Below are 20,000 nucleotides of genomic sequence, written 5' to 3' on the forward strand. Positions count from 1 at the left end.
ACCCTCGACGACCAGCTCGAGGTCAGTGGGTGTGCGTGTGTTGGGTTTTGTTGTGGTTTTGTTGTCAGCTCCTAGCTGCACTGTGTTACCTCTGTTCTGTGTTGCTTCTGTCCCTGCACGTTCCCGCATGTGTATGATGTTCTCACCGCTGTGTGTCGTCCTTTCTCTTCTATTACTGTGCTTATCCGACGCGTTCTGATCTGACGTACAAACGCTTGTCTGTTCAGGTCACTGAGGGTATGCGCTTCGACCGCGGTTACATCAGCCCCTTCTTCATCAACGAGCAGAAGTGTAAGTGTGGCATTTCGTTTTGTTTTCTCTTCTTGAAACACCAACACACATCAACATCAACACCACACCAGCGCACAGCATGCCCCTGCAAGCACAAGCACACAACACTGCATGGAGCAGGATCGTTTGGTGCACCCTCGAGTTTTGCTGTTCTCTCTCCCTAACCTGTCTCTCCTGCACTTCACCCTGCCATGCATGCTAACCACAGCCCGCAAGGTTGAGTACAAGGATGCCCTTGTTGTGTTCAGCGAGCAGAAGATCTCCAACGTCGCCAACATTGTCCCTGCACTCGAGATGGCCGTCAAGATGGGCAAGTGAGTCAGCCACGCCAACCAGCTTTGCTTTTTTTTTCTTTTCTTTTTCTTTTGCATCCTGTTTTTGCTTTCCATCATCCTCGAATCCAGCGCTGCTCTGTTTGCACTTATTTCAAAACCACGTTCCCATGCGTATACCCACACACAAACACTCATGCAACGCACGGCAGGCCCCTGATGATTGTTGCCGAGGACATTGACCAAGAGGCCCTGAGCACCCTCGTGATCAACCGCATCCGCAGCCAGCTGAAGGTGGTCGCCGTCAAGGCGCCCGGCTTTGGTGACAACCGCAAGAACTCCCTCCAGGATATGGCCATCCTCACCGGCGGCCACGTTTTTGGTGCCGAGGGCGCAGACGCAAAGATCGAAGAGAGTGAGTTTGTTTCATTGCTCCTTCCACGGAAACGCTGAAACGCTTCAATGCCTTCCCAACACACACACACACACGCACGCACGCACGCACGCACGCACACACGCGCGCACACACACACGCACACACACACGCACACACACACGCACACACACACACAGCCCGCCACTGCACTCACTGCCCTCCAACTCCCAGCTCACCCCCTTGATTGTCCTCTCCTTGGCACCCTTTCTCCCTCTCCCCCCCCCCCCCCGCCTTGCAGTCCAGCCAGAGCACTTTGGCAGCGTTGGCGAGCTTGTTGTGACCAAGGACGACACCCTGTTCCTCAACGGCGGCGGCTCGCAGGACCAGGTGCAGCAGCGTGCCGAGACCATCCGCGCCCTCATTGAGGACACCACCAGCGACTACGAGCGCGAGAAGCTGCAGGAGCGCCTGGCCCGCCTTGTTGGCGGCGTCGCCGTGCTCAAGGTTGGCGGCAGCAGCGAGGTTGAGGTTGGCGAGAAGAAGGACCGCGTGACTGATGCGCTCAACGCAACCCGCGCTGCCATTGAGGAAGGAATCATGGTTGGCGGCGGTGCTGCCCTGCTCAAGACCACCTTCGCCCTGGACGACCTCGAGCCAGAAAACTTTGACCAGAAGATGGGCGTCGACATTGTGCGCCGCGCCATCCGCGCTCCCCTCACCCAGATTGCCAACAACGCCCGCGCAGAGCCCGCCGTCATCATTGACAAGATCCTCAGCAACAAGGACGACGCCAACTTTGGCTGGGACGGCCTTCGCGTAAGTCGCATCGAGATTGTGTGCGACCGCTCTTGTGGCCGGGTATTTGTTTTTTGTTTGTTTGTTTTTTTGTTTTTGTTTTTTTTTTGCGCGTGCGCGTTTTGCCTGGTTCGCGTCTCTGACGTTTGTGTGACATCACTAACTCACTTTTCCCTCTCTTGCTCTCGCAATTCAGGACGAGTACTGCGACATGTTTGAGCGCGGTATCGTTGACCCGACCAAGGTGATCCGCATTGCCCTCCAGGACGCCAGCGGTGTTGCCTCCATCATGACCACCCTCGAGGTTTGTGCAACGCAGTAGCACAATTTGTGTGTTGCACGTGTAATGCGCCTGCGTGCGGTTTCACTCGTTGATTGCCCCTCGTCACAATCTGTTTACATACTCGCGTCCATTCGTCGCTGTCCATGCCCGCATCCTCACGCAACTGCGCTTCTCCCTCTTGTTGCGTCATGCAGTGCGTCGTGAGCGACCTCCCCGAGAAGGAGGGCTCTGGCGGCATGCCTCCTATGGGCGGTATGGGCGGTATGGGTGGCATGGGTGGTATGGGTGGTATGATGTAAAGCACCACCTGGCATCCGTTGACTCCTCTCCCCTCCCCCCTCCCCCCCCCCCCCCAACACATGCCCTCTGGGCTCAATTGCCACACAACCCCCCGCCCCCTTCCACAAGCACATACAGACACAATCATCTCATGCACACAGCACAGCCCTGTCCATCCAGCAGCGAGCACGTGGTCTTGCTTTTTGGTGTCGTTTGTGATGTCCCTGCCCTGCCCATGCTGAATTGGGGCGTGCCCTGTCCTGGTGAATGGAATTCGGAGTGCACGAGTGCTATTGTCCGGAACCCCTTTTTCTCCTCCTTAGGACTGTCGTCGTCTTTGATTTGTTCCTGTGTTCACACACTTGCCTGCTGCCCCAATGCGGCCTCCATCCTTACTCTTCTTTGTTCTTGAATGTTTTCTCGGTTGGTGTGCGACTTTGTACTCACATCAGCTCGCGGAAACAAACGAAATGAATAACAGCAAATGTCACACTCCCCTTCGAGTACGACGAACCAACCACAACATCAGTGTGTGTGTGTGTGTGTGTGTGTTGCGGCGTTTGAATGGCGAATCAAGCAGGGATTGCTTTTTTATCAAGGTGTGCGCACACAACAACGGAAGGGGGTATCAAGAGTGTTGTAAGAGAGGGCCAGCAAGCAAGCAAAAGATGAGAGTCGGAGGAAACGTTGCACAGCGATGAAAATGATGGCAACAAGACAGTAAGTTTCACAGGTTATTGGTTGGCTTTGCCAGACGCAATCGTGCACACGCGGTGGCGGGAAAAATAATCGCTCGCCTTGTCAACAGCAGCAGCGTGCACCACCTCCTGGTTCACGTGCTCGCCACGCTGCTTTGCATCACGGAAACGACTTCGCAGCTCGCTCCGGAACCGCTTGAAGAGCGCCTTGTAATCGGCCTTGTCGCCAAAGCCGTGCGGCCAGTGCTTGCTGAGCAGCGCCTTCTTAATGGCAGCATTGAGGTAGTCCTCAAGCACCTTGTGGTCGAGGGCAGACGGCTCGCGGCTCCCCGGTTTTCGCTCCTGCTGCTCTTGCTGTCGCGGCGGCTGCTGCTGCCGTGCCGGTGGTGGCGGTGGTGGTGGCGGTGGCGGTACGCTGTCATCAACAACATACCCACGGTGCTCGGGCTCGCGCGCGTGTGCTGCAGGGTGAGGCGGTGGTGGCGGCGGTGGCGGTGAGCGCCTTCTTGCCGCATACGCGTAGTCTCGGCCGCGCACCGCATCTGCTGGCGGTGGAGCCATGCGAGGAGACGCGCGGCGACCCCCGTGCGGCAGCGGGGAACGCGACCGTGAGCGGCCACGGCGGCGTGGAGGAGAGTTGGGACGGCGGCCATACCGGTCTGCCTCAACATACCCACGACGACGATCATAGTCCTGATGCTGCTGCTGCTGCTGCTGCTGCTGCTGCTGCGGTGGCGGCGGCGGTGGCGGCGACGCACGGCCAGGCGCCACATCACGACGGGCAATGTCGTCGGCGCGATCCCTCATGGGCCGGTCCCTGCTGCGGGCGCGCCTGTCACGGTCTCGCCTACCGCGGCCGGAGCGAGTGCGGCCACCGCGGGAGCCACGTCGCCAATCATCCCCAGCCGGCAGTGGGGAGCGGGAACGGCGACCGCGAGACCGGTCGCTGCTGCGGCGGCGCTGCTGTTCATCTGCATCACCACCACGGCGACCTGTGGATGCTGACACCGCTGGGCGCTGTTGGGCGAGGCTGGACGCGAGCACAATCAGCTTCACACCTGCGCTGCGGTCGTCCTGAGCCTCGTCGTTGTCGTCGTCCTTGTCGTCGTCGCTGCCCTCTTGGTCGATTTTCAAGGCTGCGTTGTTGCAGCCGGAAACAAGTTTCGCGCGGGCGCGCTCAGCGGGCGTCTCCTTCACGTCAGCCCACGTCTCCTCGTCGACATCTTTCTCTTGCCTCTGTTGCTCCTTCTGCTGAGCACTGTGGTACGCCCTCAAGCTCGAACGGCGCCCGCCCTCATCCTCGTCATCATCCTCATCGTCGTCCTCGTCGTCGTCGTCATCGTCATAGGTGTTGTTGTCACCACCACCATTGTTGGCCTCAGCTGAGCCGCCGTTCTCGTCGGCCTCGTTCGCCTTGGCGTCGCTCTCAGCTGCTTTCGCTGCTGGTGGCAGCAGGAGCACCGTGTCCTCGCTTGGCGGTGGAAAGCTGCACAGCACCGCGTCGCAGATGTAGCCCACCAGCAAGTCCAGCTCGGCCGGGTTCAGGTGCGATCCGTCAAACACGTGCGGCCGGTTGGTATCGAGGACGGTGCCAAACTGGCCGGCGCGCAGTGCGTCGGCGAATGCGGTGCGGCTGAAGATGCGCTGTTGGTCGTTGGTCGCTGTCGAGCACGCCAGAATGAGGCGGCGCGTGAGCTCTGGCGAGAGGGCCATGCCCCCGGCCTTGGCCTCCGACCACACGTCCTTGGCAAGCGAGAGGTCGGCCCTGCTCTTGATGCTGGCGTCAACGACGCGCTCCAGCGTTGCGCTGTCCAGCACAACATCAAGCTCCTTGCACTTGCGGAAGCAGGTTCGCACGCGCCCAATGTCGCCAATCTCAAGCGCGACCTGAAGGTGGAAAAAAGGGAAGATGGGAGATCAAAGGTGGGACAGTCGAGGGGCGTGACAACACGAGGAACGGACGTGTGAGGGCAACGGAGACGCGCTGATGCTTCAAAAAGGGCCTTGTATGGCGCAATACGGAAGGAGTGTCGGTCTTCGGCAGCAGACAAGACTGGCAGATATGCCTCTTGCAACTGAGACAAGAGAAAGCACATGCACAACCAATTCAAGCGTATTTCACACGAGCACCCAAAGTACATTGAAATACAAATCAAAGCACACACTTCATAGCGCGTGCACACCCACGCATTTTGTCTCACCTCGAGGGCTGCCTTGGCTGCGTCTGGGGAGATGCGCTGCGTCAACAGGGTGTTGGCGACGCTGTGCAGCTTTGGGTGGCGCAAGCACAGCGAAAGAACCCCAGCTTGGTTGTACTGAAACGCCCCGTTCAGTCTGGATCGCGGCTGCGGTTTTGCACACGATACACGTGACAAACGGGCATGGTGTGTGAGAGGATGAGAGAACATGGGTGAGTAGAGTGGGTGGGTTGGTGCATGGGTGAGAGGCGCATGCGTGAGTGGGTTAGGGTTAGTGAGTGGGTGAGTGGAGGTTGCCTTGACGGTCGGCAGTGCAACGGCAAGGACATCATCTCCATCGATGTGCATGTGTGTGTGAGGAACGCACCCGCAGATCAATCCAGGACAGAAGGGTGATAGCCGTGTCTTGTTCGCCTTGCTCAAGCATCTCCCCGGCAAATCGCAACGTCGCTTCGATCCCAAGCTGGTGCAGGCAAGAAAAGTGTCACCAGCACGCCATGCAAGAGGGTGTGTGTGTGTGCGTGTGTGTGTGTGTGTGTGTATGCGTGTGCGTGTGCGTGTGTGTGTGTGTGTGTGTGTGTGAGTGAGTGAGTGAGTGTGTGTGTGAGTGAGGCACAATGAGTGGCGGATTTCAGGTCACGTGGTGTGCTGAAGTCCCACATTGCGGGTAGGGCGCCAAAAAGGCACGCAACGCAGGCGAACGTCATGACATCACGGCCACGGCGCCTGGGGCCGCCACTCACCATGGTTTGCCTGGCTTTGGTGTACCACAGCTGAAACGGTTGTGCTTGCGTCAGAGTGATGAGCGCTTTCTTGAGTAGATCCGGCCGGTTGGAGTCCTGCGTCAGGTTCAAGACCTTCATAATGTCTCTGTGATAAGGCCGGAAAGGATAAGAACAAGACACATTGTGTGCAGGCGTGCATGCAAGTGTGTGGGCGTATGTGAGAAGACAGAGAGAGGAGGGGGTCAATACTTTCGACACGAAACCAATGACAAGCAAGATGAAATTGGGTTCGCGCGCGCATGGTTGATCTTCGACTTACACGGGCATTTGAGGAAACCCAAGCCTGACGCTGTCTTCAAACAGCTCCACAACCTTCTCCACGTCTTTGGACGCAAAGGCCGCCTGTTCAACAGGGACACGATTGCATACAACAGCAGCACACACAATGAGTGGTTTCGCGACACAGGGCACATGATGACAACCCCGAAAGCGCAGCGCAAGCAAGACGCGCACTCCCACAGCGCTTAATGATGGTCATGTCACGAACCTTAAAGAGCCAGTGCCAGAGGTCCATGTTCTTGATATCGTCCATGTCGGTCGTTCGCCGGCGCGCCCTGCAACCAATGCATGCAAGCAACGATAGCACAATCGCGCGTGAAGGGAGTGAGCGAAGCAGTCAGCAGCAGCAAGAAAGCGCAGGCGTGTGTGTGAAGGTGTGTAAAGGTGTGTGTGAGCCTGTGTCTGTATCTGTGTCTGTGCGTCTGTCTGTCAACGTGTGTGCATGCTCTTCGTACGTCTCGCGACGCTCAAGAAAGTTGTCCACAGCGCCGCGGCAGAGATCCCGCAGCTCCGTCTTCATGTTCTGTGAGCCGAGCAAGCAACACGACAGCCGTGAGCAACACAGGAGATGGAACGTCCAGGCATGAGCACACATGTACCGACACTCATTAACGATTCACACACACACACACACATACAAGCACACACACATACAAGCACACGTGAACGCAAGCACATTACCAAACACCAAAGAACACAGTATCATGCACACACACACACGCAAAAACACACAGAGTGCATTGCTCACCTGTTTGATGTACGCGAAGCACGTCCACATGGTGTCGTAGGCGCCATTCTGGCAGAGGGTCCTCAGCACGTGCACCAAGTTGTCAATGCTGGGAGTAAGGAGAGGGAAATCACCAGCGAGCAGCTTGGATACCATCTCCTCCGAGGTGAACGCGGTCGTGTTGCGCAGCAGACGGTGCGTAAAGTCCGTGGGCAGCGGCAGCTTGTTATCGGCGACAATGGACAGGACGGAGGCCAGGGACTCCGGAGAGTTGCGGGCAACAGCGAGCGCCACATCCCTGCACACGCGCGCGCACACATGGACAACAGCAGCAGCACCCGCGAATCCGTCAGCTCCAAGTGAGCACCCAATGCACGTGGTGAGCGGAGGGTGGTGGGGTGGTGGGGTGTGGAAATGGTGCTAACAATGACCACAACACGCGGTGCCAAGCCCTGCGTGACGAGGTGCGCGTGCCCTCGAGCCACGAGCCACGAGCCACGAGCCAGCGCCACCACGGTGATGAATGCCTCCCCCTTTCCCCTGTCGTCATCCCAGACGGTGATCCTGACACATGTGGGCGCACCCCCAGCGACGCCAGCAACTCCAACAACGCCGGTGACCGCGCACAAACGCACAAACGCACAGGTGCACGGGTGCCTCTGCTCTGATTGAGCCAAAGCACGAGCAGGGAAGAGCGATTGCTTGCACTTGTGGGCTGCTGGTGACGAACGGTCACGACCACACGTCATCCCTTAAGACGCCGAGGCGTTCGAGTTACCCACACTCAATGCGGGCACACACACGCACACACACACACACACGCACACGCATATATGCGCACACGCACGCACGACGAAAGCACATCCTCGTCTCTGGCGCGTCGCCGACGCCTGGGGCGCATCTGCCGAGTCGGCAGCATGCACGCAATGTCCGGCTGCATTCACCCGACTACACGACGCCCAGCATCATCGAAACAGGCTGGGAAGGGAGGGGGAGGGGAGACCACGCGGGCGCGGGCGTGGTGGTGGCGCTGGCTTTGGCGAGGGCACCACATCTCGCAGGCACCGTGCTTGCACAAATGGCGGCGGTGGTGCGGATGCGGTGACGCTGTGGTGATGGTGGTGGGTGATTGGGGTGGTGGAAGGCGAGGATGTCGTACCCGATGAAGGTGGTGGTGACGGTCGACGTTGTGCGCAGTTTCTCCTCAAAGAGCTTGGTGCCCATATCCTGCCAGCGGCCGCTGCTCAGCGCCTCAAACAGGCCCAGCTCCGCCTTCTCAAACTGCTTGGTCACGTCCAGCGGGCACATGGGCTGGTTCACCTTTTCACGTACGCGCTCGTACATGTCGACGGCTGTGTCGGTGTCGCCGGTGTTGACGGCCTCTGTGAACAGCAGCGCCCACGCCTTTGCATCAAGCAGATCCTCCGCACGGCCCTCCAGCTGGAAGCACAAGCACGCACACATGCACGTGCACAAGTACACGTAGATAGGCATCGGCACACATGCGCGCGCGGGCGCAGAAACGCCACATGGAAGGTGAGGGGACGTGCAATTGCAACGGCAGACGTGGGGTCATCTGCGGCCGTGAGGATGGCACACGGTTGAACGCACACGCACGCGCACAATAGGGCACACGCACACGCACACGCACACGCACACGCACACGCACACGCACACGCACGCGCACAATAGGGCACACGCACACGCACACGCACACGCACACACACACGCACACGCACACGCACACGCACACGCACACGCACAATAGGGCACACGAAACAAGAGTGCAACAGCACACGGCCGTATGCTCGGTGGTGTCGGAAACAGGACTGTCCAGCGCGCTGCGCACCTTTTCGCGAATGTGCTGGAGCGGGCGGGGCTCCTCCTTAGAGGCGGAGGCAGCGGCGGCGTCCATGTATGCCGAGAGCTGCGCGGCCGTCAGCGTGGGCGGGTCGGCCTCGAGTTCGCGCATCACTCGTTGCCGGACTTGCACGACTAGGCCTTTGCACTGCACGCAGCACGGGGGTGAAGGCGTGGGGTGGCGTGTCATGTGAGTGAGAAGGGCAGGAAAGGTGGAAGATGTGGGGGAGGGGATTGTTGTCCTTGCTTGTTGAGCTGGCTGTTTGGAATGGTTGCTGCCTGCTGTGACGTGAAGCAGAGAATCAACGAACCAAATAATGCGGTGGGAGCATGCGAACATTGCTCGAAGCAACGCACCTCTGGTAGGATGGACAGTAGGCGCTGGAAGATGGCGTCGGGCATTCCCTCCATGGTCGAGGGCTGTTGTATGTACAGCTTCTCCATGATTGCGCCAAATGCACGCGCAGAGTACTCTGAGAGGCACGCACACAGGCAGACAGGCAGATAAAGGGGCAGAGAGAGGGGGGGAGGAAGGGGGGATGAGGGGGGAAGGAGCGACATGTGCGCGCACCAGAGCATCGCGCTCATGTGAGCATTAAAGGCCCACGGGGAGAGGCACACACGCGGCTGGACAAGGAGGCGGGCATGTTGGCATTTGCAATGTGGGAATGGATGTGTCTTCAAACAACACTGACTTTGAAGAAAGCGCTCTGTCTCCTCTGTCCAGATGGAAATACCGCGCGATGCAGCCTCCACCAGCAACTGCAGCACACAAACACACACACAACCACGCATACATGCACAACGAACATGCACAAGTATCCGTGCAGAAGGCATTGGCAACAAGATGAGGTGAGCGTGCGTATGGCATGGAAGCGCGTGTGTAGAGGGGGCGGGGTTGGGGAAACAAACAACGCAGACGAGAGCAAAGAACTGCACCACCACCACCACAATCATCACCACCACCACAACTACCACCTTCGCGATGGTGACGCTGGGAATGTCCGGGGCAGAAAGCGCCTGGGACAGGGCAGTCTGCAGGCGTTCGTCGGAGAAGAGGTCTGTCTCGCGCACAATCATCTGCGTTGGTATTACGCAAGACGGGGATAGTGGGGTTCACGTGAGCTGATGTCCTTGAACAACGGCAGAAAACAAGCAAGGCAGACACTGTGCTGCGCCACGTCCAAGCAGAAGCATCGAGTGATGGGCAATTGGGGTGGTTGCTGGCCAGTGGAGTGGTGCATTTGCAAGTGGTGCATTGTCACCTTTGTGAGGAGATCTGCGGGCACGCTCTTCGCCTTCTCCAACGCCGCATCCAGCAGCGCCCTGGCAATATCCCGGTCTGGTGGTGGTGGTGGTGGTGGTGATGGGTTGCAAGGGATGGAGAGGATGTGGTGAGGTACAGCCATCGACAAAGATCCAGAGAACGCACGCACGCACACACACACACACACACACACACACACACACACACACACACACACACACACACACACACACACACACACACACACAAACAAACAAACACACACAGGCGGTTGCCTGCACACACATATGCACAAATTAACACATAGCTCAATACAAAAGGCACGACACGAACACGAGCACGAAGAAGCCAGCAACATGAGTGTGTCTGTATAAAGAATGCTTTCACCTGTGAGGAGACTGCGGGCGCTGAGATAGACAAAGAGGTCAACGAGCGGAGCGTCTGACTGTGGCATCAGCCCATCAACCAACTGCTTTGTATCAGCATCCTCCACCGTGTGCTGTACATGCAGGATGTCGTATGTGTCCCACTTGAGCTGCAGGCATGGGATGTATGTGGTTGCGTGTCCATGAGAGAGTGCAAGCATTCATGTCTAGGCATGCATAAGCGTGCTATAGTGTGGTGTGCGGGCGTGCACGTGTACGATATGGACTGAAAGGGCCATGGTCCATCTGTAACCGCTCATGCCAATAAAACCCACAAAACCACGTCAACCACACGATGTAAACGCTAACCCCCTTCCCCTATTAACTTGTGCAAGCAAGTGTGGGAGTGTGGCAGTTGAGACGCACCGGCCACACGCTGGCGATGGCCGATGTCCGCGGGAAGTCGGTGTTAAGGAACTTGCGCAGGCCTTGTGGTGGCAGCGTCACCTGTCGCATGAGAAGGCAAGGACAGAGGTCAACAGGGCGAGAAATTGTGCACGTATGTGCGTGCGTGCATGTGCGTGGGTTTGTATGGATGTGTTGTGCGTGCGTGCGTACATGTGTTGTGCATGTGTGTATGTGCATGTGTGTATGTGTTGTGTTCATGGCTGTTTACCACAACACGGCCCTTGCCGTGCCATGCCATGCCTGACCAACCTACGCCACAACACACCTGGAATTTGCGGGCGGTCTCGAGCAAGCGGCGCATGGCAAAGGTGTCGCGCGAGGCCGCGATGAGATCCATGCAGTCGAGCATGAGCCCGACAGGCGGTGACACGTGGCGCCGCGCATCGTCAGTGATGGTGTTGATCATCCGGTTCTGAACACCACGAAACAAAATGGAAAGGAAACAAATCAAACCCCGCGCGCATATGACCAGCGTGTTGTTGTTGTGTAACAATCGGATGGACACATGTGAGATCCCACTGAACATGGCAGCCGCTGCCACCACCGCCAGGCATCACACACAACACACACAACACACACACACAACACACTCACAACACACACAACACACAACACACAACACACACACTGCCGCCATCATTCATCCAACGACTTGCAAAAACTCGAACCACCAACAACCACCAACAGCACCACCATCAGCAACACCATCAGCAACATTCCACTCAACGCACCACATGCTGCATGTCGAGCTTGCGGCGGCGAGAGGGCGGGGATGGAGAGCGCCTGCGTGCGCCATTGCGATCGCCACGTCGCTCGCGTGACCGCCGGCCACCACGCCGCTCTCGCGTCAGCGACGGTGACGGCGGTGGTGACGGTGAACCGCTGCCGCCACGGCCACCACTCCGACGACCACCACCACCAGCACCGCGACGGTCACGGTCACGGTCATGGCTGCGGCTGGGACTGCGGCTGCGGCTGGGGTTGCGGCGAGAGGACCCGCGGTCTGGAGATGGCGACGGTGACGATGGCACGGCGCCATCATCGTCATCATCATGGCCACCGGCATCGGCTGCATGCTCGCGGCGACGCTGCTGGCCTGCCCGTGATGACGACGACGACGACCTGCGTGGTGGCGACTGTGCTGGTGGCGACCGTGGTGGTGAGGCCTTGGCGCGCTTTGGCGGGTGCGCCTCCTCTGCCTCCTCTGCGGCGTTGTCCTCTTCGGCCGAGTAGAGCTCCTCAATGCGGGAGGGCCCGGGTGGCGGGCTCTCAATCTGCAGATCCGGGTCGTCAAAGTCGGCGATCACGGCAAAGTCGCGGTCGGGCTCAATCAGATCAGCCAGATCTGTCCAGAACCAGAGAATGGGGGGGAGGGGGATGCGAAGAGAGAAGGGGTGGCGTGCACGAGAAGCACGCGCCCGCGCGCATATGCACAAGCAGGTGTGAATGGATGGTGGAGTCATGATTGGTCCGTGGTCATGGTGCCCGCAGGTGAGACGTGCTGGACAAATAGGGGGGGGGGAGAGAAAAAGGGAGGAGGGTGACAGAGGGAGGGAAGAAGGAGGAGGGTAGCGAGCCATCTGTGCTCCTCGCCCAGACTTGGTTGCAAGGCAAGGCACAAGGTGCCGCTCGCTTGCCCCGCCGCTCGTCAGGATACACACAGCGCCTCCAGCAAGAGGTAATGCCGTTGTCCCGGCCCCTCATCGCCCTCACCCGTCCCCATGCCTCCTTGGCCCTTTGACTCCGGTGCTCGAGCGCGCGCGTGCACAGCCACACAGCACCGAGAGAGGGAGAAAGAGAGCGGATGACACAAGCGCTTGGGGAACTATCAGCTCCACCGCGCGAAAGTGGCAGCAGCAGCACACAATTGTTTGCCAGCAGTGATTCAACGTGAGTACCAACCGTCGTTCAGAACGACGTCGCCGGCTTGCACTGGGGACGCCTTTGCGCGCTTGGGCACAGGTGGGTTGGCGGAAGGGGAAGCTGAGAGCGCCGCGGGCTCTGGCTTCTTCTCTGGGTTGCCGGCCGCGTCTGCGGCGTTGACGCTGGCCTCCCCAGCACGGATGGCGTCGCTGGCGCTGTCTGCAGGTGCCTGTACCGCCTGGCCTGCGTCCTCCTGCGTGGGCGATCCGGGGTCTGCTTTGCGCTTGCTGGACTCTGCGCGCATTTCCGACAGGCTCTTGATCTGGATGTCGTTTATGGACACTGGGCGCGCCTCTGCGCCCTGCTTACCGCTGCCGCCGTCCTTGCCGCGCCGGCCTGCACCTGCTGACTTTGCCGGTGGCAGCACCACTTCGCGTGCGGGCACGCGGAGGGCCTCCTTATCGCTTGCAGCCTGCCGCTGCTCCCGCCTGGCGGCCGCGGAAGCTGCCGCTGCCGGGGACTTGGCGCCACGACGCTCGCCTCTGTCTCGGCCTGCGTCTTCTCGCGCCCTGTCCCTGCTGTCTCTGTCTCTGCCGCCAGCATCTCGGCGGGAAGCGCGTGAGCCTCCACGACGCGCGCGCGGGCGACCCGACCTGTTTCTTCGAGCCCCCTGCATGCGTGGTTGTACGTGTGTGTATGTGTGTGTGTGTGTGTGTCTCGTGTGTATGTGTCTTGTGAATGTGTCTTGTATTGTCTTGTGTGTGTATGGATGTGGTTGTTTGGTTGCGGGTCTTGTGTGTCTTGCGGGTCTTGCGTGTGGTGTTCGTTCTCACATCAGGCAACAACCGACGCAGAGCAGTTAGACGCAGACGAAATTTGACGGAAATCTTTCGTTGATTGGTAATATCATTCACAACTTTCCGCACCGCCCACCAAACGACAAGCAAAGCAAAGAAACAAGGAACAAGTTGGCTGCTGCTGCCGCTGCTCTTGTGGGCGTGTGCTTGTGTTGTTTTGATGCGAGGCCCTTGACTGACCGTCCAGCAACGTGCCCATCCTTCTGTCCTCCTGAACTCCTGAACTCTGGTCTAGCTAGCGGTGTGGTGCTGACCCGCTTCCACTTACTCTTCATCGACTCGTTTGCCGTCGCCACGGAGAAGCAACACCTACCAGCTGCTGCAGCTGCTCGATTGACACAAACTTCCTTCTGCACCACCAGAGAAGAGAGAAATAATGGACTCTCCGCAAGACATCTCGGTGTGGTCGCCGAGCGACTTGTCGATTCTTGTTGCTGGCGGGATCGTCGGCGCGTACCTCGTGTTCTTCCTCGTTGCCGGCTTCATCATCTTCAAGATTCGTCGATGCGTCCGCACAAGGCAGAAGAGAAACAGAAGAGCGCAGGCAGCACAAGGCACATTGGATCAGCGATTCGGTGAGCTATGACCATGTGATCGTGGGCAATGCCACTACTGTTGATCTCGTTTGTGTCCCCTGGTATCGTTTTGGTGGCTGTGTCGGGTGCTCGTTGCTGCTGTTGTTTGTTTGTTTGTTGTTGTTGCTGTTGTTGCTGTTGTTGTTGTTTGTTTGCTGTTGTTGCTGTTGTTGTTGTTGTTGTTGCTGTTGTTGCTGTTGTTGTTGTTGCTTCGTTTCCCTCGTCCACTTTCCGTGGATCCGCGGTGGAGCCTTTCTTTGACTGTACATACCGTCCTTGCTGCTTTTCCATTCATGTGTGTATTCTTGCTCGCCCTACCGTTGACACGCCTTCTCCCTCCAACAACGCGCTGTGGTGTACTGTGCTGTGGGCTGTTGATTGTCTTGTGTTTTCGGTTCTGTGTGCTTTCTGTTGTAGGTTGAGCAACATCCTTTTGTCATAGACGATCCCACCCATGTTCCTTGCTGTCTTTTCATATCGCTGTTGGTGTGTGGCGTGTGCGCGTGTTCCCATGTCCACTGTGCTTTTTCTCATCGCGCTTGTTGTGCCCTGATTGCTTCTCCCCTTTGTCTGAGCGAGAATCCCTTCTTCACGTGCTCATCTGTGTTGCCCTTGCCATTGTGTTTGCACGCGTGGCTATGCGATGACTCGCCTTGCCGCCCCGCCCCCCCCCCCTCTTTCCCCTCCTCCCATTACGCGTCTTGCTCGTTGTGCTTTTGAACACCTACTGCCCACACTTCCCTGCCATGATGGTGGTGGTGGGGTGGTGGGGTTGGCCGTGACTGCCTGCGCTTGCCGCCTCCGGCCCTGTCGATGACTACCCGTGATGGCGGTGATACCACTCATGCCTTCTCGTTTGACTGTTGTCTTCCTTCCTTCCTCCCACCCTCGTTCTCCGCCTTGCTTCCACATCTCGCCCCCTTGCACACCTGCGTCTTCCGTCCACAAAGGTCGGATTGGGAACAACAAGGTCCACGTGTATGGTGCTGAGGCCGGGCCACGCACCGAGTCTGCAACCTGATGTGGTGTTGCTGCTGTGTATCTGCCGCGCCTTCCCCTCATTGCTTCCGCATTGCTGCGTAATGTGTTGTGTTACATGCTCCTCCTTCTGTCCCTTTGCATTTCCACGCGGCCCTGCCGCCCACTGCTGTACATAACACCACACTCCCCCCCCCCCCCACCACGCTGTCTTTCATTATAAACGGAGACGACACGCAGTGCGAACGGAACAACACTGAGAGCGGGCGCATGTGTGTGCGTAAATGTGTTGGGGGCGGGGTGTTGTGCATGCGCCCCCAAAGCCACAGCCACAGTGCCATCCAACAACGCAAGACCACGCAACAACAACAACCCAGAACGCTTTCGCTTCGCTTCTTGCTTCTTTGCTGTTGATTGTGTGTTGTTTGTGTGTATTTTTGCTGCAGCGTGCGATGACGATGATGATGATGATGATGTGGAGCAGGAGGCGGTGCTCGCTGGCTGTGTGCTTGCTGGCCGCGCTTGTTGTGGCCTTGAGCCAGGGCGCGCTTGCGAGCCCTGTGCATAGACAACACGAGCAAGCTAACGCCTCAGCTGCACAGCGACGGAACCTGCTGTGGCTGCGTGACCCATTGGAAGTGGCCAACGATGATCACATGCTGCGCAACGCACGTGTTCTGGTGGGTTGTGTTGTGCTGTCTGTCTGTCTGTCTGTCTGTCTGTCGTGTCTGTGTGTGTGCCTGTGTGTGTGTGTGTGTGCTATGTGTGTATATGTGTGTGCTATGTGTGTGTGCGTGCGTGTGTGTGTGTGTGTGTGTGTGTGTGTGTGTGTCCCTGTGTGTGTGTGTCTGTGTGTGTCTGTGTGTGTCTGTGTGTCTGTGTGTGCGTGCGCGCGTGTTTGCGTGTTCTTGTCCCGCCTCTTGCCCCCACCCCGCTTCCATTGTGTTGCGTACATTCACAACTCTAACCCACCCCCCACCCCCACCCCCATTTGCTTCTCACAGGTCACGGGCGGTGTGGGCTTCATCGGCTTCCACCTGGCTGCAACGCTGGTGCAGCTGGGCAACGACGTGGTCGTGCTTGACAACTTCAACAGCTACTACGACGTGCGTCTGAAGGAGGCGCGTGCGCACAAGCTCTTTGGCCACGGCGTGCGTGTCGTCAACGGTGACATCTGTGACTTCCGGCTCCTGGAGAAGCTCTTTGAGCAACACGGCTTTACACATGTGGCCCACTTGGCCGCCCAGGCCGGCGTGCGCTACTCTGTCAACCACCCGCACGACTACATCCGCAGCAACGGTATGTCCGTATTTATGTGTGTGTGTGTGTGTGTGTGTGCGTCTGTCTGTCTGTCTGTCTGTCTGTCTGTCTGTCTGTCTGTCTGTCAGGTTTGCTTTCTACCTATCTGCCCGCTTGCCGATCTATCTCTGTCTGTCTGTCTCTCTCTCTGTCTTTCTGTCTGTCTCTCTGTTTGTCCGTTTTGCCTTTCCACATGTCTGCCTGCATGCCTGCCTGTCTGCACAACATTCTCTCACTGCTTCCCCTTCCACTCCTTCTTTGCCTGACAGTGGACTGCTTTGTCAACATCCTGGAGGAGCTGCGCACGAAGCCTGAGGTGAAGCTCGTGTATGCGTCGTCGTCGTCCGTATACGGCAAGGACGCCACCATCCCTTTTACAGAAAAGGAGTGCTCTGACAAGCCAACCAATGTGTAAGCGCACGGTTGTGCATTGTGTGTGTGCGTGTGCACGTGTGCGTTTGCGTGTAATTGTGTACATGTGTGTGTGTGGGTGTTTCTGTATGTTGCAGTCTATGCGTGCGTGTGTGTGTGTTTGTTTTTGTATGTTGCTGTCTGTGTGTGTGTGTGTGTGTGTGTGTACATGTGCGTACATGTGTGTGTGTGTGTTTCTGTGTGTTGCAGTCTATGTGTGTGTGTGTGTGCATCTATGCGCCTGTGTCTGTGTCTGTGTGTTTGAACATGCAATGTGCGCCTTCAACCCTTTCGCTCAATCCCCCTGCAACGCATTCACGCCTTTATCCCCTGCTGCTGCATCACCAGGTATGGCGCCACCAAGCGCATGAATGAGCTGCTGGCGCACTCGTACCACCACCTGTACAACATCTCCGCCACAGGCCTTCGCTTCTTCACCGTCTTTGGGCCCTGGGGTCGCCCAGATATGGCCCCGTTTATCTTCACAGGTGTGTGTGTCTGTGTGTGTGTCTGTGTCTGTCTGTCTGTGTGTCTGTGTGTCTGTGTGTGTGTGTGTCTGTCTGTGTGTGTGTCTGTCTGTTTGTGTCTCTGCCTCCCCCTCTCTGTCTCCCCCTCTCTGTCTCCCCCTTCCTGTCTCCCCTCTCTGTCTCTCCTTCTTTGTCTCTGCCTGCCTGCTTGTCTGTCTCAATCCCTGACTGTGCCTGTGTGTCACGGCACCTCGACCCTAATCCAACACCCCCCCCCCTCGTCCTTCAAACGCAGAGCGTGTGATGCGCGGAGACACGATTGACGTGTACCACACGGCGGACGGCGAGGAGATGCGACGCGACTTTACATATGTGGACGACATTGTGGACGGCATTGTGCGCAGTCTGCACCACGGCGCTGGGTATGACGTCTTCAACCTCGGCCGCGGCCACCCAAGTATGTTCATCGACACGACGTGGGGACTGGGAGCTGGGGATGTCGTGCATATGTGTGTGTGTGTGTGTGTGTGTGTGTGTGTGTGGTTTTGTGTGCATGTGTATGTCTGGGTCTGGGTCTGGGTCTATCTGCGTTCGCAACACTTCCTCATTATGCTTACACACACACACACACACACACACACACACACACACACACACATCCACATTCACACACACACACACACATCCGCATCCACATCAACACACTCTTTCTCGCCATTCATCCACCCATTCACGCTCACACCAACCCAAACCACGACAGCTTCTGTGCCGCAGTTTATTGAGATGATTGAGAGCGCGACGGGCAAGCCTGCGCGCCGCAACGATATGGAGGCGCACGCGGCCGAGCTGCCGGAGACATATGCCGACGTGAGCCACGCCGCAGACGTGCTGGACTACAGCCCCAAGATGGCCACGGACGAGGGCGTGAATGCGTTTGTCGGCTGGTACAAGTGGTACTCTGAGCAAGGCATGTTCCGCCCCTTCCCGCGCGCAGACTACTACTTCCCTGGCGGCCCCGCTGATGAGGCCTTCAAGCAGCGCCAGCAGCAGTTGTAGGCGGGCGCGTGCCGTGAATGTTGTTGTGTGCTGGCGTGCGTCTGTGTCTGTGTCTTCTGTCTGTGTGCGTCTGTGTTTGTCTGTATGTCTGTGTGTCTGTGTCTGTGTCTGTGTGTACGCCCGTCTATGTACATCCCCCCCCCCTTGTGCTTGCATGTCTCTCTCGTCCATTCTCTCCAAGTCCATTGCCTACGTGACGATCATTTCGAGTGAACACAACGCGAAGACCGTTTCAAAGCAGACAACCAACCTCTCCACACACCAAACAAACCCGAATGATGATGCTGCGACTTGGTGCCGTTGCGTGCCTGGTGCTGGTGGCGCTGCTGGGTGCTGCTGCCCCGGCACACGGCGATGCACAGGCTGTGTAAGTCGAGTTGGCACTGGCGAGTGTGGCAGGGTGTGTTCTGTCATTGATGCGAGACTGGGTTCTCATTGCTCTGCCTCTGCTTGTTCCACCTGCGGCCCTGCACCTGTGATACTGTCCTTCCCACACCAACCAGGCGACAGCTGACGCGAGAGGACCTGTCGCACAAGCGCGTGAGCGAGCTCAGGCGGTTTCTCGAGGAGCGCGGTGCAGACTGTCTTGGCTGCGTGGAGAAGACGCACTTTGTGGATCGGGCACTGGAGGTGCAGAGCTGGCCCCTGAAACCCTCAACGCCCAAGCCCAAGCCCTCGGTGTGTGTGTCTGTGTGTGTGTCTGTGTGTGTGTCCGTGTGTGTATCTGCATGTGTCTGTGTGTGTGTGTGTGTATCTGCATGTGTCTGCTCTGTGTCTATGTGTCTCTGTCTTTGTGTCTGCCTGTCTGTCTGCCCCTCTGCCCCTCCCCCTCCCCCTTCCCCTCCCCCTCTGCCTCTGTCCACGCCATGCCACGCCACGCCAACGTAATCCCCTGCCCTTCCACTGCCCCCTCCCTTGTTGCCACGCCATCACATCACCACAGAAGCAGGGCGACCCCGACATTGACGAGATGCTCAAGGCGTTCCAGCAGGACCAGGAGCGCAAGAAGAAGATGCACGACATGCTGCGCAAGCAAGGCATCAACCTGGGTGACCAAGATGACGCCCAGGCGAAGATCCTGGAGTCACTGCAGAAGATGCGCAAGCGACCCGCCAAGCAGGACGACAGCGACAGCGCCGACCGTGACCGTGGCAGCGAGGACCACGAGCAGCACAAGCACGAAGAGTTGTAGTGGATGACGGGCCTTCGATGGCAGTGTGTGTGTGTGTGTGTGTGTTCGCTTGTGCATGGATGTGTGCATGTATGCGTGTGTGCTGAGCGCAAACGCATAGAGCAAGGGCGAAGAGTGTTGTGCTTGCTCTCTTCTTGTCACTGATACGAACGCGCTTGTATGACCCACCAGTGCAACACCACACACACGCGCGCGCGCACACACACACGCACACACCAACTATGTTCCCTGATGCGACAATAGAAGACGTACGTAACACACCATTTATCGTTAGAGAGACAAGCCGCAATCACGCCGGCAATAGGTGGAAGGGGCGGGCACTACAGCAACGTAACACGCATTCAGCGCAGCGCGCTAGG

At 58.0% G+C, this 20,000-nt stretch overlaps 4 protein-coding genes across 4 annotated transcripts in view; 3 read left to right on the forward strand and 1 right to left on the reverse strand.

The window, feature by feature from the left end:
• The window catches only part of PTSG_09311 (heat shock protein 60), a 4,062-nt gene extending 1,695 nt beyond the window's left edge, over window positions 1-2,367 (forward strand). The window contains exons 5-11 of the mRNA XM_004989511.1: window positions 1-21; window positions 228-291; window positions 500-605; window positions 776-978; window positions 1,238-1,755; window positions 1,931-2,038; window positions 2,212-2,367. The exon at window positions 1-21 is cut by the window's left edge and continues 105 nt beyond it. Of these exons, the coding sequence (XP_004989568.1) occupies window positions 1-21; window positions 228-291; window positions 500-605; window positions 776-978; window positions 1,238-1,755; window positions 1,931-2,038; window positions 2,212-2,316 (1,125 nt within the window). The 3' untranslated portion in view covers window positions 2,317-2,367. The remainder of the gene's footprint in view (window positions 22-227; window positions 292-499; window positions 606-775; window positions 979-1,237; window positions 1,756-1,930; window positions 2,039-2,211) is intronic.
• Window positions 2,368-2,873: 506 nt separating this feature from the next.
• Window positions 2,874-13,672, reverse strand: PTSG_09312 (uncharacterized protein). Its single transcript, XM_004989512.1, has 19 exons — window positions 12,846-13,672; window positions 11,675-12,288; window positions 11,209-11,355; window positions 10,902-10,982; window positions 10,498-10,645; window positions 10,109-10,185; window positions 9,822-9,923; window positions 9,539-9,605; window positions 9,201-9,316; window positions 8,833-8,991; window positions 8,143-8,423; window positions 7,005-7,281; window positions 6,712-6,779; window positions 6,465-6,531; window positions 6,237-6,319; window positions 5,936-6,062; window positions 5,560-5,655; window positions 5,196-5,339; window positions 2,874-4,881 (listed from the first exon to the last, which is right to left on the reverse strand). The coding sequence occupies exons 1-19, from the start codon at window positions 13,480-13,482 to the stop codon at window positions 3,031-3,033; spliced, it is 5,142 nt and encodes a 1,713-aa protein (XP_004989569.1). The 5' UTR covers window positions 13,483-13,672; the 3' UTR covers window positions 2,874-3,030.
• A 2,017-nt stretch (window positions 13,673-15,689) lies between these two features.
• On the forward strand, window positions 15,690-18,449 carry PTSG_09313 (NAD-dependent epimerase/dehydratase; the record flags this gene model as incomplete). Its single annotated transcript, XM_004989513.1, has 6 exons — window positions 15,690-15,896; window positions 16,221-16,515; window positions 16,785-16,926; window positions 17,275-17,414; window positions 17,689-17,850; window positions 18,154-18,449. 6 exons carry the CDS (start codon window positions 15,690-15,692, stop codon window positions 18,447-18,449), a joined length of 1,242 nt encoding a protein of 413 aa, XP_004989570.1.
• Window positions 18,450-18,675: 226 nt separating this feature from the next.
• Window positions 18,676-19,904, forward strand: PTSG_09314 (uncharacterized protein). Its single transcript, XM_004989514.1, has 3 exons — window positions 18,676-18,816; window positions 18,953-19,127; window positions 19,393-19,904. The coding sequence occupies exons 1-3, from the start codon at window positions 18,725-18,727 to the stop codon at window positions 19,639-19,641; spliced, it is 516 nt and encodes a 171-aa protein (XP_004989571.1). The 5' UTR covers window positions 18,676-18,724; the 3' UTR covers window positions 19,642-19,904.
• Window positions 19,905-20,000: the final 96 nt, after the last annotated feature.

This window comes from Salpingoeca rosetta (assembly GCF_000188695.1).
Source record: "Salpingoeca rosetta unplaced genomic scaffold supercont1.28, whole genome shotgun sequence".
NCBI classification, from domain to species: domain Eukaryota; class Choanoflagellata; order Craspedida; family Salpingoecidae; genus Salpingoeca; species Salpingoeca rosetta.

Excerpts from the sequence above, each read along its gene's own strand:
- PTSG_09314 (XM_004989514.1), top strand. The coding sequence starts at position 18,725 with ATGATGATGCTGCGACTTGGTGCCGTTGCGTGCCTGGTGCTGGTGGCG. Across the intron at positions 18,817-18,952 it reads CACGGCGATGCACAGGCTGT|GCGACAGCTGACGCGAGAGG; the intron begins GTAAGTCGAGTT and ends CACACCAACCAG. Across the intron at positions 19,128-19,392 it reads CGCCCAAGCCCAAGCCCTCG|AAGCAGGGCGACCCCGACAT; the intron begins GTGTGTGTGTCT and ends ACATCACCACAG.
- PTSG_09312 (XM_004989512.1), bottom strand. The coding sequence starts at position 13,482 with ATGCAGGGGGCTCGAAGAAACAGGTCGGGTCGCCCGCGCGCGCGTCGT. Across the intron at positions 8,424-8,832 it reads TCCAGCACATTCGCGAAAAG|CTGGAGGGCCGTGCGGAGGA; the intron begins GTGCGCAGCGCG and ends TTGTGCTTCCAG. Across the intron at positions 6,063-6,236 it reads GGGTTTCCTCAAATGCCCGT|AGACATTATGAAGGTCTTGA; the intron begins GTAAGTCGAAGA and ends GCCTTATCACAG.